This window comes from Gopherus evgoodei, chromosome 8 (assembly GCF_007399415.2).
Source record: "Gopherus evgoodei ecotype Sinaloan lineage chromosome 8, rGopEvg1_v1.p, whole genome shotgun sequence".
Lineage (NCBI taxonomy): Eukaryota > Metazoa > Chordata > Testudines > Testudinidae > Gopherus > Gopherus evgoodei.
In genome coordinates this window covers 13,751,086-13,768,290 of record NC_044329.1, presented here as the reverse complement: position 1 = coordinate 13,768,290, position 17,205 = coordinate 13,751,086, and the positions used below count along the sequence as shown (strand labels likewise).

Here is a 17,205-nt window from a genome sequence, read left to right as displayed (position 1 = left end):
TTTAACAGATTGTTTGTTTGGTTTTAGCAATGATGTAATCTGGGCTGTAAATGAATTTTCACCAGTCACAGGAGCTTGGATGTGGAACTCCATTGAGGATTCACAGTGGAGTGGGACCAAACATCTAAGGTTTGGGTGGAGGTGGTCAGAGGACAGGAATCTGAGGGGGACCATGTTCTCCCCTCAGCTACAAAGAAGTGGTGGCAATAGCGTAACTGAGCTAGGGAATCTGACCTTGGATCCAGATCAATGGAACAAACTTCCAGAAGAGGTCAAATGAATCTGGAGTCTAATCACCCACCTTCTCTCTCTTTGAGAAAGTTTTTCCAGTTAATTATATTCACAACCACAGCTCTGCACTCCTCCCTCTGTACAACTCCTTTAAATTAGGGGTCAGGAAAGCCTTGTAGAATCAGATATTTTATTGAAATTCTGAAAGTATATTTTTAGGATTGCAGAACTAGTTCAAGTTCTCAATCCTTTGTATCTTGCAATTTAAAGTTTTTTATCTCACTGGTGATTTCATATATATATGAATATGTATATATACACACACACAATATTGAAACAAGGATCTAATTTTATGTTTGTGGATGAAGACGTTTTCACTCTCACCTTCTTTGCTCTTCTTTGCACAGTAATTTTATTATTGTTATTCTCTCTACCCCACTGTCTACTCCAGGGGTAGGCAACCTATGGCAGAGGTGCCGAAGGTGGCCACGAGCTGATTTTCATTGGCACTCACGCTGTTCGGGTCCTGGCCACTGGTGCGGGGGCTCAGCATTTTAACTTAATTTTAAATGAAGCTTCTTAAACATTTAAAAAACCTTATTTACTTTACATACAACAATATTTTAGTTATATATTATAGACTTATAGAAAGAGACCTTCTAAAACGTTAAAATGTATTACTGGCACGCGAAACCTTAAATTAGAGCGAATAAATGAAGACTCGGCACACCACCTCTGGAAGGTTGCCAACCCCAGCTCTACTCCATTTCACCCTGTTTCACCATGGGAGTTTTTTTTTACCCCTTCCCTCTCCAGGTTTATTTCTCTCTAGAAATCATTTGAATGTTTTAATGCCAAGAGATGAAAACTGCTTCATACTCGTGCCATGCTTCAAATCGCCATGAAGAATGAGGCTGTTCCTAATGCTTGTCAGTATTCAAGAGTGTATCTAAGGCCTTTTATAATGAATAATTCAGGTTTGTGTGACAAACTGCATGGCAGTGAAAAGATGCTTCTGCTTTTGTGGCTGACACATGGCAAATATGCAGTATTGTTGTAGCCATGATGGTCTCAGGATATTAGAGAGAGACTGGGTAGGCACGGTAATATCTTTTAGTATATCAGATCTGTGACCTCAGCTTACTAGGTGGATGAAAAGTTCTCTTTAAGCATCAAGTTTCTATTAATGTTGCATGGATATCAGTCTGTTGATTACAGGATGTGAATACTGATTAAAACAGGAGTTGCTGTGACTATTGTCAGTTTGCATTAATATAACAAAAATACAGCTGATATATTTTATACAGCAGCTAGAAATACACAGAATAGGATTTCAGCATAGCTTCAGAAACGTGGCAGTAAACACTGCAGGAGACATTTCTTTCTACACGTTGCTCATCACTTTCCCTTTGAAGCTGTGAACACTGGGAGTCAAGAGGACATGTTTAAAAATGACACATCACAGACACTACACTTTTTGTTTGCTGTGCCTTCCCTTCTCCATGGGAACCATGTAACAGCCCCCTCTCCCTGGGAACTCCTGCACATCTGGACCAGAAAGTGACTCATCAAGGGGAGCAAATGAAAAGCCCGGCGTATCGGTAAGACCTGGCTTGCTCTATCCCTGGAATAGGGTGACCAGATAGCAAGTGTGAAAAATTGAGACAGAGGGTGGGGGGTAACAGGCACCTATGTAAGAAAAAGCCCCAAAGAGCGGGACTGTCCCTATAAAATTGGGACATCTAGTCACCCTGCCCTGGAGGAGCTTGCAATTGTGTGGAGTGGACTGGGCTCCTCCTTGCCTTGCCTTCCCCTTGTGTACAGCTTTGTGCCCTTGAGGCTCTGGAGGGGTTTAAAATATGCCGGGCGTGATTGGCTGGGTGCCCAGGGCAGAGCAGCAGCAAGGAGTGTACAGCGAGTTCCTAGCACTCAGGGACGGGGAGAGCAACACAACAGGTTGCTGCCGGGGTGGCCTGTGCCCCTTCTCCAACAGCTGTGGGACTTCCAGCGAGCTCTCCCCACTGCTGCCCTGTCCTGACCACCCGGCCAGCTGCAGCTCCACATCTCCCTGCCTCCAAGTTTGAAAACCAATGCATAGAGCAAAAGCTGCTCTTGGGGCCAAATCCCAGTGTCATCACAAAGCCTGAGAAGCCACACCATTTGCCGAGGTGTTCTGGGAAGGAAATCCTCCTCCGCAGGCCAGGGAGCAGGCCAGGGAGCTGCTACTGCAGCTTTATTGCTCCTGTCCCCCTAGAGGAATGGCCACTGCAGCCATGGAACTGGTTCTACAGTCACTCACTCACTCTTCCCTCTCCACCTCCATATTCTCCTGCACAGCTCCCTGCTATTCAACCCTACCTGCCAGGTAGAACAGCAGCACAAGTTCCAGTACAGCTCCTTTACAATTATTAAATGAGATAAAAGGTGCAGAAGAAAGAAAACACATGAAAAAACGGTGGCAAACAAATAAAGAAAAGGAGGTATTATCCTCAGTGTCTAATACACTAAAACCCAAGATGACTCACTTGGGCAAACATTCCTTCTGTCCAAAATGCTTTGGTATGTGTGTTGCCATTTTATCCATCTAAGCAGTATATAAAATTGTACACCTCCCATATATTTATTATTTCTAAGAACCCTTAGTGGAAAAGCAGGTTTCTTAAAACAGCCCCCCACTCCCCGCCGTCATTTTTATGCATAGTAGCCAAAGATGCTTTTATGGGGCACATTAACCATGTGCCACATTTGTCCCCTCAAAATCCTTAGCAAAACAGATAATGTCAGCAAAAATTTTAGAAAACTCGAACATTTTAGGGTCTGAATTTTAGAAACAGCCTCCACTTTGTAGAAAGAAAATTGTGCCAGCAAATAATTGTGCCTATAATTTTGCACTCATGGCTAATGAAAATTATAACAGATCTCTAGCTACTTTAATATGCAGATACAAATGTGTAGTTAGAGTTAGATCTAGATCCTATGATATGAGCCCACAAGTAACTGTGTTTACATTTAAGGTTACTGATGCAATTTCGCATCCATAAGTAATTGTAAATACTATTATTTGCATGTGCAAAATTTATTCAATGAACTCTGCTGGTATGCATCAAGTAATTATTTGGGATATAGCGTTCAATCCAGTTTTATGCGCTAGTGAATCACTCATACACGTTTATAAATATTTAGATATTCCAATCTTGCAAGAGTGTATGATTATGTCACCTTTGAACCACTTATTTTACTCTACACTGGAAATTCTTACATCTAAAAACAGAGATAAACAAATCAATGTCCCCTAAAGAGCATTTTTAAATTACCAATGCACTGTATTTTAATGAGCTTTCTTTGCAATTTGTACACAATAGATTTCCAATACGAACCTGTAATTAGTTCATTTTCTCCAATCATTACCTATTAAGTCCACTAACATTTTCCAGCTAGTATCCTTTGAAATGAAAGGTATTTGGAAAAATTATTATGCTCTTGCAGTTGACATATAAATGCATTGGCACTAGTGTGCAACTGATATTGCTGAGTAAGAGAAAACAGTCAAACTGATACAGAACATCAAAGTTTGTTCTTACATCAAATTTTCTGGCTTTGATTGCAAATTTTGTCCAAAATTTTTTGACCCCACAAATCTTAAAAAAATTAAAATAAATAAAATTTACCAAGTCTAAAAACTTCTTGGTGATCCTATACAACAGTTACTTCATGAGATTCCCTGTTCATCCACAGGCAAATCATGTTGTCACAATGTATAAGATTTGTATTTATCTAATTTGTGTGTACAAGCTCAGAATGTGAAAGCATTCCCAAATTTCACTCAAGGAAACATGTTCATTCCATTGGGAAACACAGCTCTTTATGATGAACATAATTTTGCTTTGGGCATAAAACGTGGTATTTCCCTAATTTTGCTTGAGTGCAATGGTTTGCCTTTTTAAAAGAGAAATATAATTAGATTTGCAGTAAAAATGCTTTCTTATTGCGAAGTGGAAGATTTTTCTCCACTGTGAAAATGCTTTTCCTTTCACAAAACACAGCACAATTATTGAGAATATGCAATGTGTTACAATAAAACTACACTTTCACAGCTTTGCTGAAGCAGTGAGTAGCACGTTACACATTACTGGAACACAGCAAGATAATTTTCATTCCTAACACAAAACTTTACAATTTTACATTTAGGATAGTTTCACTAAAATGCAAAAATTCAAACTGTTTGCCAGAATGTGTTGCTGTTATGCCAGCAGGCAAAAGTTCAGTTTTTGAAGGGGAAATTACTTTTCATGTTTCTTTAAACTCTACCCTACATTCTATGCAGTAAAAGACACCAAAAGCCTAGTGCAACTCCCTTTTAGAGGATCTGGGGAGGATTTATACACCAAATACTGTATTTAGACTGGAGAAAACCCACAAATCCAAATGCTTGTAGGACTCGTAATGTGCATGGACTGGTAGGAGATGCCCTGGCTACTCCACTGGATGGAGACCCACTGACTAATAGGAATAGCATGAATTATAAGAGGATGAACACACAAACAGCTCTGGAGGAAATGGGGAGAAAGGGCTTTGGGGGGAGACAGAGCCCTGGGATGACAACACTGGGGGACAAAGAATACAGATCTGTAAAAGATACAGATCACTGGCTAAATGAGGGCACAGCTCCAGAGACAGAGAGTCAGAGGAAGTAAGGGGAGAGACACACTGCTGGAAGGGACCCAGAGCACTGGAGTTTATGGGAAGACAAAAGGTAGCGGCAATGCTGGTTCCCTCCAAACACGTGAGCGTGTGTACACTCACTTTTTTGTGGTGGATGAACAAGTGCCTTCCTGCACCCACTACACAACAATGGAATGCAAAATGTGACTCGCTCTGTGTGAGCGTAAGGAGTGCAGGATCAAGCCCACTACAGTATTTCCGATTACTTTATTACTTTATGCTTCCCAGAGCTTCCAAAAATGTTGCTGCAGTGACTAGAAAATACTCAGCTAGTAAATGGTGTGAACTATCACTGTATGTAGGTATTATGATGTGCGGAAGGGAGCTCAAATAAGTGCACTTTCATAAGAAAATAGCAGTGAAATCAAAACACTTTTGTGCATCTAGCATTTTGCGAGAATTTCTTAAGTTCAAACTTGTTTGCTGAACTTTTTTTAAAACAAAGTATAAGACTGTTCTGCTAAATTGTTTCTAATTCACTCTTCTGGGAGTCACAAAATAAACAAGCATCAGAGGGGTAGCCCTGTTAGTCTGGATCTGTAAAAAGCGACAAAGACTCCTGTGGCACCTTATAGACTAAAAGAAGTATTGGAGCATAAGCTTTCCTGGGTGAATATTCACCCACGAAAACTTATGCTCCAATACTTCTGTTAGTCTATAACAGGGGTCGGCAACCTCTGGCACGTGGCTCGCCAGTAAGCCAGTTTGTCCACCTGCCACGTCGGCAGGTTCAGCCGATTGTGGCTCCCACTGGCGGTGGTTTGCCGTCCCAGGCCAATGGGGGCGGTGGGAAGCAGCGCGGGCCGAGGGATGTGCTGGCCACGGCTTCCTGCCACCCCCATTGGCCTGAGACCTGAACTTGCCGACGAGGCAGATAAACAAACTGGCCTGGCCCGCCAGGTGCTTACCCTGGTGAACCGCGTGCCAGAGGTTGCCGACGCCTAGTCTGTAAGGTGCCACAGGACTCTCTGTCGCTTTTTACAGAATAAACAGTACCTTTGAACAACCCAGCTGCAAATTTTATTTTTTGAGGCAAATAGGGCTCAAAAGTTTTTGCCTCAGTCAATTTGAGGGAAACTTCATTTCTTCCCCTGGGTGCCTAGCATCATCTTCTACCACTGCTTTGATCGATCTGGGAGGCTGGAACTCCCTTGCTTGCTACAGCTTGTTTGAAGTTAAGATACCGCATAGCTCACAGCAGAAACAAGTCAATGTTGGTAAGCTAACGAATTATTTCTCACTTCGTACTGATATCTGCAGCCCCATGGAAAAAAACCACATAGCAAGGAAATAACAGCCTAAGGGGCAGATCGTGGAATGTAAACTGTCAATGCTTTAGGACTATGACGATTTGATCCTGCAGATACAGCAGCTACAATATTATGTCTCAAGAGGAGCACACCTAAAGCAAAATGCCTGATCTCACAATACAGTTGTCCAATGTAATTAAGCAGACTTGACCAATCTTACCAAAGTATAGAGTAACAAGTATCCAAAAAACCCACAAAATCCCACTGACCAGCACAGCGGAGTATAAACTTCTTCTAAAAATGTAATTTAGACTTGCTATTTTTACATTAGAAAGCCATATGCCTCATGTGTTCAAGGATCTATGTATTTAAATAGGGCCATGTGTGCCATATAGAGTATATGTATAACTTTTCTTTAGAAATATGAGTCTCAGAGACCTGGTAGGAAGAAATCACACAGGGGAAAAAGGGAGTTCACGAGAACTGGCAGTTTTTCAAAGAGACAGTATTAAAGTCATAACCACAAACTATTCCAGCACAAAGATATGAAGAATAGTAAGATGTCAATATGGTTGCATCAGGAGCTTTCTAATGACCTGAAAATCAAAAAGGAATCCTACAATAAAGGGAAACATGGAAAAAGTGCTAAGGATGAATAAAAGAAGCATAGCACAAGTGTAGGTCCACTCCTGAGCAGGGAAGAAGAGCTTAACATGGATGACACCAAGAAGGCTGAAGTGTTTAATGCCTATTTTGCTTCATTCTTCACTAAAAAGGTTAATTGTTACCAAATATTAACACAATTAATAAAAATAATAAGCAGGAAGGAACACAAACCAAAATAGGGAAAGAATGGGTTAAAGAATATTTAGATAAGTTAGCTGTGTTCAAGGTGACCGGGCCTACTGAAATTCACCCCAGGGTACTTACGAAACTAGCTGAAGCAAATCTCAGAACCATTAGTGATTAGCTTCAAGAACTCATGGAGGACAGGTGAGATCCCAAACAACTGGAGAAGGGCAAACATAGTACCTGTCTTTAAAAAGGGGAACAAAGATGACTCAGGAATTTAAAGACCACATGGTTCATCTTCAATAGCTGGAAATATATGGAAATTATTATACAGCAATTTGTAAGCGCCTAGAGGATAATACAGTTATAAAGGAATAGACAACATGGATTTGTCAAGAACAAATCATGCCAGACCAACATAATTTCCTTTGTTGACAAGGTTACTGGCTTAGGCCTGGTCCACACTACGCAGTTAAATTGATTTAAACAGCGTTAAATCGATTTAACGCTGTACCCGTCCACACTACAACACACTTTAAATCGATTTTAAGGGCTCTTAAAATCGATTTCTGTACTCCTCCCCAACGAGAGGAGTAACGCTAAAATCGATATTACTATATCGATTTAGGGTTAGTGTGGACGGAAATCAAAGTTATTGGCCTCATCATTTTACAGTAGCTACCCACAGTGCACCACTCCAGAAATCGACGCTAGCCTCGGACCATGGACACACACCACCGAATTAATGTGCCCTAGTGTGGACGCATAAAATCGATTTTATAATATCGGTTTTATAAAACCGGTTTTAGTTATTTCGATTTTATGCTGTAGTGTAGACGTAGCCTGTGTGGATAAGCGGGAAGCAGCGGTCTTGATATAAATTGATTTTAGTATGGCTTTTGGTAGACCACACGACATTCTCAAAAGCAAAGCAGGGAAATGTGGTCTAGATTAAATTACTGTAAGGTGGGTGCATAATGGGTTGAAAAACCACACTCAGAATAGTTATCAATGCTTCACTGTCAAACTGGTAGGATGTATCTAGTAGGCTCGTTCAGGGGACTGTGCTGAGTCCACTATTATTCAATATTTTCACTAATGATTTGGATAATGGATGCAGATAGGGTTGTCAATTTAGGTTGGATGTATTAATCACATGACATTAATCTTTAATTAAATATTAATCTTTAATTCCTGGAGACTCCAGGACAATCCTGGAGGGTTGGCACCCCTTGTTGTAGAGTATGCTTATAAAATTTGCAGATGACGTCAAATTAGAGGGTACTTTGGAGGGCAGGTTTAGAATTCAAAATGACTGATAAAGTGGAGAATTGGTCTGAAATTCAGAAGATGAAATTCAATAGAGACAAGTGCAAACTACTATAGAAAGAAAAAAATAATCAAATGCACAACTACAAAATAGGGATTAACTGGCTAGGAAGTCCCTTCCTTCACTTGCCCCAATCAGCATTCTTTTGGGGGTTTGTTCCCTCTTACTCAAGTTGCACCTCTGTATTTATCTTTTCCACTAGTAAGAGAACATCTAAGTGCCTTTGTGACTGATGGAAAGATCTTTCTTACAGAAGCTGCCTGGAAAATCAGAACTATGCTCAGAAAATTCTGCTTTAAACTCAGCAATCTTAAGGATTTAACTGGAGGATTCTTGAAAAAAACTAAAAAAAAAAAAGTAGAAATCATTCTGCATGCAGACACAATATTTCGTTTTCCCCTCTGCCATGCAGTTTTACTTTCTTACCAGGGATATTTACATAAAAATAGGACAGGACAGTTTCACTAGTGTAAATCTGGAGCAATTCAGTGACATTACTCTGGATTTACACTGGTTTACTTAATATTAGGAACTGGTCCAGGATCTTCTCCCACAAAAGTTAATTTGCCCTTGCTCCATTTAAAGGAGCTACAGTCACTCAAGCTGGGACTATACAAGAAACTCAGATCTAAATGCATGGTCTGACCACATCCACAGAGACCATGTGGCTACCAGATTTCCCTCCCCTATGGCTGCAGGCTGCAGCTAAATCATGCTGCCAATGCCTCTCCTTCCCACCCCGGCTGCTTTTTCTTCACATCTCACAGGGAGTTCCTTAATGCAGCTCTAACTGGCATTATCCTTCTCAACTATTTGCCATGGAGTTTAATTTTCTTCTCATAGGTCGCATTCTGCATAGAATGGCTGTTCCCCAGTTTTGCCTCTCCCAGGATTCTGATATAACCAGAGACCCCCAATGACATGGCGTTATGTGGATGAGCTTCTAATTGGGCTTAAGCATCCCATTTAGGCTTGTTCTCCCCCCTCATACTAAACTGTAGGGCCCTTTTTTGCTCTTCTACTCCTGTTAAGATCAATACAGTATTGATGCTTTATACACTGTTAGACAACAGACGAACGTATAGCGCGGGGCCTAAATAAATTCCATTCCTCGAGTGTGTAATTCAAATGTAGCTAACATTTTCCTATAACATTTCATTAAGACTTTATTAAGGCTTTAAAGAGAGCTTTACAAACATTATCTATAGAATCCTCGCAACAAGCCTGGGAAGGAAAGAGGGAAGTATGATTATCTCTGTTTTACAGACTATGACACTCAGGCCCAGAGGCTTTTAGTGACTTGCCCAAGGCCACACAGTGAGTCTGTGGCAGACCTAAAAGTAGAAGTCTCTCAGCTCATTAAGTCCCTCAGTCTCCCTTGTGCATTTTTAATACACGTTGGGGATACGTGAAGAATTAGAGTTTTAGGGCTGAATTGGAACCAGAAAGGACTGGAAAAAACCTTTCAAAACATCGTTTATTCTCCTGCAATGATTTGTTCCTCCCAAACTACAGCTGTGCATTTAATGTAGATGTACTTAGAGATATAAGTAAAATGTTTTGAAATAGGATAACAAGAATAATCAATGCATTGACTGAAAAACAAGTATTTCACTTTTTTCTTTTGAAGAGAGTATTCATTCAAATTCTTTTTTTCTAGATAGAGCATCAAGCATCTCAAAATCTCACTATTCAGGTACTAGAAAAAGTACTATATATAGCAGACTTTCCCAGGGCTCCACTTTGACAATGGCCAATGACAAGCATAGGGCACAGCAAGCAACCTTTCAGAGCCAAAAGTGCTTTGAGATTTGGAAATTATCTTGTCATAATTTCTGACCTGATCTAGTGACATTCAAACTTATCGAGCAACTTCAATCAAAAGCTCTCTAAAGCCAGTGTGACCTACCAGCAATAGTGGAACTGTTTTAGGATAGTCAAAGCAGTCTCTAAAGGGCTGTTTTTTGCTATCCTAAAATCTAATGAAATGCAAAGCCAAGCTGTCAAAAATGAATGTCAGCTTGAAAAACTTTAATGAGCAATGAGCTATAATTTAACAGGGTTTCTATCTCACCGTTAATAACCTCTTATTAACTAAAGCAATATTGACAAGATAAAGCAATTTTGACTGAATACATGTTTTCCTGCTCTTTGTCATATTGTATTACTAATTGACCTGTCCACATTGATGACATAATATAGAGCTAGAGATTTCCAGACAGTTTTGCATCTGCAACCTACTACTCTCTCATTAGGGAATGACATAAAGGTAAGGCCAGCAATCACATACCTAATTTTAATGACCTCCAGTCTGACATAGTTCCAGAAGATCTACCCAAAAATCACTCATCTGGGCATGTTCAACATCCTACTCAGCTGAGTAACATGCTTGCCAAATTACTAGACTGTTTCCATGCTTATTAATTTGATGTTTTCTCTGCTCTAATTCTTACAATAGCTAGGCCTATAACTACTTGTTATTCATGTATTGAGTTTTATGCAGCTGTATAGAAAGTAAGAAGCAGACAAACATGTAAAACAGCCAAGCTAGCACCTTACCAGTGTTCTTCACATTTCCTGGGATGTGGACATGTTGAAATAATCAAGTTACAACTGGGATTTTTTTCACTATGTCTCTCGAGCCTGGATGTCTGATAAGGTTCAATAATCAGAGATTGGAAGACACCCACAATTTGTTCTTCTTGCCAGATCCATCAGGAAAATAGTTATACTGCTTGAAATGTTATTTATGTATGATCAGGAAGAATTTAAATATTTAGCGTTTTTCTCCCTTGCTAACAGCTATTTAGAGCAATTTATATGAATGCAAACAAACTCAGAGGGATTGTACTCAGTAGATTAATTAAAAGGACAAAGTATCTTTCAGAAAAGCAGAATAAAATGATTCATTGAGAGATCCATTATTTTGCCCATAATCCAAATGTGAGAGTTAATTCAACACTTGTATGTAAATAGTTTATTTAAAACATCTGTTAAATTAGTACCTATTAGATACTAGTAACTTGAAACCAGAACCATTCCACTTCTCAGGAAAGATAAGTTATGCAATTACTCTGGTGCATTCATTTACAACTGATCAGCATATCATAATGTTAAAAATGCTTTCTGGACAGTAATGGGGAGAGGAGTGGAGAGAGAGAAAGCTACCAAGCTACCATGAGAGAGGCAGATCGACAGCTTTGTAGCTCTTACAGAAAAGCCAAGGGAGTTTTAAAAATGAACTATGATTTCAAAAGCAGCAAAAGAATGACACATTGGAGAGTTCAGCTCTTCAAATCATCAAGGTCATCTTTGTACCTCTCTTGGATTAGATCACTGTACAGGTATATGGTGCATTGGGACAAATTTAACATAACAATTTTGGGAAAGGGTAAAGTAGATTCAGACTTTATGATGTCATTGAATTCTGATAATTAGATTTCACAGTCTGTTGAACAGCCATCTTTGCAAGTCTATTGACATAATTCAAAAGCGATTGACTTAACTCATGTGGATTTTCACAAGAGAGCTACCAATGCACTGGGTCACATCTATGAAAAATATGGAGGATGTTGTACCTTTAAAAGCAGCTCTTTGGCTTGGATTACTGACATTCTGGCTCATAATGAAGTGATTAACACAAAGTTCAGACACGCAAAGATTACAAAACAAAACCATGCACTTAAGACAACTATGTGAAGAGCAAACATTTTTGAAATGCATTCTACAAGATCATAATACTAAAATACATTTCCCAGGAAAAGTTGTATTTGACCAGGATTTTCTCTTTACTTACAAAAGCTGCAAAGTTTCTACAGATACATAAACCATCCCACTTTCTAATTCAGGATGCTGACAAACCATTAATCTCTCCTAATAAAAGCAGGTTATTTGGGGAAATCCAAAATAGAGAATAAAGTCATCAAATGGGCTAATTTTGATGTTTGGATGGAGAATAATTTTTTCCACAGCAAGTTCTTTTGAAATACCGTAAGGAAAACCAAGACGCAACACTACGGACATTTTTGAATGCTTATCAATTACTGACTGTTCTTTAGGTAATATCTCACACCTGTCTGATTTTCATTACCTATTTAAAATTCACTGAACCACAAAACCATTCAAAGTGATATTAGAATTTAGCTTAGGGTTCCTGTGACTTTGAAAATCCATTGATCCAGATATGCTCCCAAGTAACTGCATGTCAAGTCTTTATAGCTAGGTTAATTCACTTTATAGTCTTCTTAATGTACAAGGTTTTATGTTTTATTGCATCTCTATTATTTTCAGCATGCAGTGATGAATTAAATGCATATGTGGTTTAAAAAGAGGGCCAAGGTGCCAGCTGGGACTAACTTTAGAGCACTTTAAAAATTATTATCCCAAACCTTTTTTAAAATTTAAAACTTGAAATTAACATAACGGAAGCTACTCACTTTAGAAAAGATGAAAATCTGTGGAAGCAGCAATTCTAAGGTGATTCCATTTGCCTTATTACTCTGGATGGACAAATAATACTGAAAATTAGCATGCTATTTCAGGATATGTCAAGTGACTCAGAACCCACTTCTCCCACCCTTACTTATGATGAGCATAGAACTTTATTCCATGAGTAATCACTGGGAGCATTCATGGAGCAAGGTACTATGTTTAATGGGAGTAAAGGGGGCAGTATTGAGCTTTTATTTTGCAGTTCTGTAGTTTGTAAAGAGGAATAAGAGGCAGAAGCACCCACTGAAATACTTTTTATCTTACAAATGATAAATTGACAAGGTCAGAATCCTGTTGGAAATGCCACTAATTTCAGTAGTGTTACCTACATGCTTAAAGTTATGTATATACAGATGTATCTTGCTAAAATCGGGCCCATAATATCTACACTTCAGAGGGAGGGCCTGAGACTTCATTAATGTTTGTAAAGCCTTTAACATACTCAGATAAACAAGCTTTGTGTAAGCACAGAAAGTATTTTTTGCTAGAAATCAGAATAGTGAGCTTTGAAGTACCAATATATGATTCGTAATAGATATTGTTCATTACTCAAAGAAGTATCCATAAAAGTTACAAACTCCAGGCAAATAACTGGTAACTCAAGAGCTTAAAGTTGCACACAGCTTAAGTACCTTGCTGAATCAGAGCCAATATGCATGTTGCAAATGGTTAAACAGGTACAGAGATTTTTCCCAAGATCACACAGCAATTCATTGTTAAAGATGGAAATAAAATGTTTTGAATCCAGGCAGAAGATGCAGGGGAAAAAACCTTACTTTTCGCACCCCTAAAATAACAGCTATTCTCACTTGGTGGTTAGCCAGGTTTCATGAAAAAAATTCTTGAGAGAATTCAGTGGTAAATCCTACAAGCACAGTTCCTTGTGGCCTCCTGGAGACTACATACATGTTCTACTTACACTTCCAGTAATCCAACAATATCTTTTCAATGCCATTAACAAAGCCAACAAAATAATCCATTGCCTGTATGTCTTTATCAAATCCATAAAGTTCAGTTATTTCCTGATAAGCACACCTTACCTTAAGGAAACAACCCCCTGCAGATGCTGACCCCTTCCTCCCTCTGCATACACATACCATGGAAAGTTCAGAATGAAAACAACTATTTCATACACACATTTCTGGAGACAAAATATTGTCCTAAAGGGTATTCATAGGACACCTGGACTGTAAGCCACATTTTGTCATTGCAAAGGAGGGGGGGCAGGAAAAGAGCATCAAGACTTACGGAATGCAGTATAGAGTTCCTGCAGGGTTAAGTAACCATCATTGTTGTAATCATCAAATCGGAGAAGATCTTCCAGCGTGCAATCCAAGAAATCATCTTCTAGAGCTTCTTTCTCCATTAGCTGCGGAAACAGAACATTATGCTAATAGTGAGTTGTGACATTGTCATTTTGAAGGAAAATCTGCCATTTCAACAAAGAAAAATGATATGCTCCAAAAACTGAGAATGGCGTAAATTTACTATAAGGGGATCCTAACAGACATAGTGCATGTCACAACTAGCAAGGGGTTTAAACTTGACAGGTATTAAAAACCATTATCTTGAAATCAATGTAGGCATTTTTATTTTCCTGTTTTTCATCCTTACCGTCCTATCTGAATTTTTTTGTAGCCATCTTTTGTAATTTATGAGGCAACTGGTTGTGAATTAACTGTTGAGGGGTCTAAGATGTCAGCCATTCCTTGTCAGCACGGATGTAGAACAGGGCTCATCATAATTGTAGCTTTTTTCTTAGCAATCTAACTCTTGCACCCAGGCATTCCAGCAGGTGAAGTGAGTTAATTTGTTACTGAAGACTCCATGGAATGCAAGCTACAAGGGTGATCTCTCCACAGCGCATCATGTGATGAGAACAGAGCTAGACATGTTTTCTCTAATGAAATAATATCTCCTTGCAAGTGTATCCAAAATATTCAACATGGAAAAATTAAAAGTAAAAATAATCCTAGACATAAAATAGATTATGCAGTCCTCTTAGATATGGACAAAATTTTATTACCTGTCTTAATGACTAGTATAGACAACAGCCATAAGCATATATACTATACACTTATTGCTCAACATATGTTTTACCTCTGCCAGCTGTTTCTTTAGAATATACATAAACCCTTTACACATTCCATTCTATATATGGACAGAGCTTTAGCGAACACTTAATTAAAAGATTCATAATAAAAATTAAGTATAATGTAAACGATAGGATCTTTCAGTTTATAAGAGTATAAATAAAACTGTTGAAACAGACTATTCAGGGCAGGAAAATCTTTTAAGACTTTCTTATATTTACAATTTTAGTCTTGACCTTATTGTATTAAAGGCAATTTGAAGTAATAATGCTAAAAAAATGACCCTTCACTAGCAAGTAAAAATGTTCAATAAAAGTGAGATCAACCATAACTTCAGAGCTAAATCTTCTAAAGATAGAAATTTCCCTGTCTTCTTTTGTATTGAAAATGTATTAACTTTTCATCTGACTGACAAGTTTTTACTAGCTCCTTTGATTTCATGTCAGAAAAAAAAAAAACAGCCCATGTTAGCTGCAATATATTCAGTAGATTTATGAAAATGACTTTAAAATACATTAGAGTTTTAAATGGCAATAACATTCCAGTTATTAAAAGCAGTTGTTAATAGCTTTGTACATCCACAACTCTGAAGTTTCTGTGATATTTCACAGTAATGGGCTCGGAAGGAAACTTCATTAGGGTCGTTCCACTGACTATGGCTAGAGTTGGATTAGGCCCTAAAAGGAGAAAATGTGACCATACTCCTTCATTTATTTATTTTTTTATTTCCAAGGATCTTTTCTCACTGAACAACAATTATTTGATTGGAATTTATATAAACAAACTACCAAAGCTTTTCTCCCTCCTCTTAGGGCTAGTTTCTGTCTAGCCCTTACATGAGTGCACGGTGGGAGTGGGATGGAATAAGGAGCCATCCTCCTTCTGGAGTTTATATAAGAGACTTGAAGAACTACAATGCACAGGTAATGCTCCTCAGGGATGCATAATGCTTCAAAGTGGGAGGGGATGAGAAGAGAGTAGATGGAGGTGCTTGGGGTGGATGACCAGTGAAGCTGGCTGGAGGCTCTGCGAGTTATACACTGCACTTCTCAAAGAGGCTGCATCCCTTCCACACTGCAGGGCTCTGGGAGGCATTCTGTCTCCACTGCTCCTCCTGGGACAATGCTGCTGCACATTGCCCCCAGAGAAGGGCTATGCCTAAATGCTACACTGTAGCCTTTAATAATGACAATCAACTTAACAAATGAGTCTGGGTTTTACAGCAGTGCCTCTCCGCCATAGCAGGTGAGCTTGTGATTCCCTACCGCCTATTCTTCTTTTTAAATAAATGAAAGGAAATGAGAAGTAACAATTTATGTGCTGGCCACAGAAAATGCGATCACAGAATCACCCACGGCACCACATTTATTTTATTTACCTCTTCTGATTTGCAGCAAAGCTCCGGTCTTTGGAGACTTCTGATTTAAAACTCTTACAAATTAAAAGACCCAGCTCAGATCAAACACCAATCTACAGAGCAAATCAGGCGAATTAGTGGAGATCACAAAGTAGAGAAATTTAAATAGATCCCTCCCTAAGAAATCTCTTAAAATGTCTGGGAAAGAAACTGGCCATGTAGCATACCCTGCAAGTCAGCAATAGCGTGAGAGTTCAAAATAATTTTAAAAGCATTGTTACCATGCAAGGCGTTCATTTCAGCACCAGACTTCCACTACCAGTACTCTAGATCTTTTCTCTCTAGCTTCATCTGTTGCTGGTCATTTATAAACAATAGTAAGGAGTGAAGATGACACTGGGTAAGAGGATGCCTAGGCACCACTGTAACTGATCCATGAGGACCAGAGATTAATATAAGGCCTGGTCTTTATTGAAAAAGATTTATTGGCATAATGCTGTCAGTTAAGGGTATGATTTTTTTTTAACAGACATAGTTATGCTAGTAAAAGCCCTAGTTTATATGCAATGCAATTATACCACTGTAACTTATTTCACTTCACGGAAAGAATAAGCTATACTGGGATAAAGCTGTTTATACCAATATACTGTTTTATCTATGCTGCAACTAAAGGTGTGATTGCAGCTTGGATAGGCATACCTATCCTAGCTATAATGTAGATAGCATGTCTAAAAATAGCCACGAAGATATAGCAGCACAAGGTTCAGAATGGGCTGTATAAGCCCACCCGGAACCCTGAATCCATACTCATATTGTCAGCCTGTGCCAAGAGTCTGTGCCGCTGCATCTTTACTGTTATTTTGGAGTGTGCTAGCTAGATTAAAGCTGGCAGAGTTACCCCAACCCGAGCTGCAGTCACACTTCCAGTTGCAGTGCAGA

General features: G+C 39.0%; 1 protein-coding gene across 4 annotated transcripts in view; it reads right to left on the bottom strand.

Annotated features, from left to right (window-relative positions):
• The window catches only part of FSTL4 (follistatin like 4), a 471,928-nt gene that overhangs the window by 179,287 nt on the left and 275,436 nt on the right, over window positions 1-17,205 (bottom strand). For all 4 annotated transcript variants that reach the window (XM_030573170.1, XM_030573171.1, XM_030573172.1 and 1 more), the window contains one exon: window positions 14,065-14,185. In XM_030573170.1, the coding sequence (XP_030429030.1) occupies window positions 14,065-14,185 (121 nt within the window). The remainder of the gene's footprint in view (window positions 1-14,064; window positions 14,186-17,205) is intronic.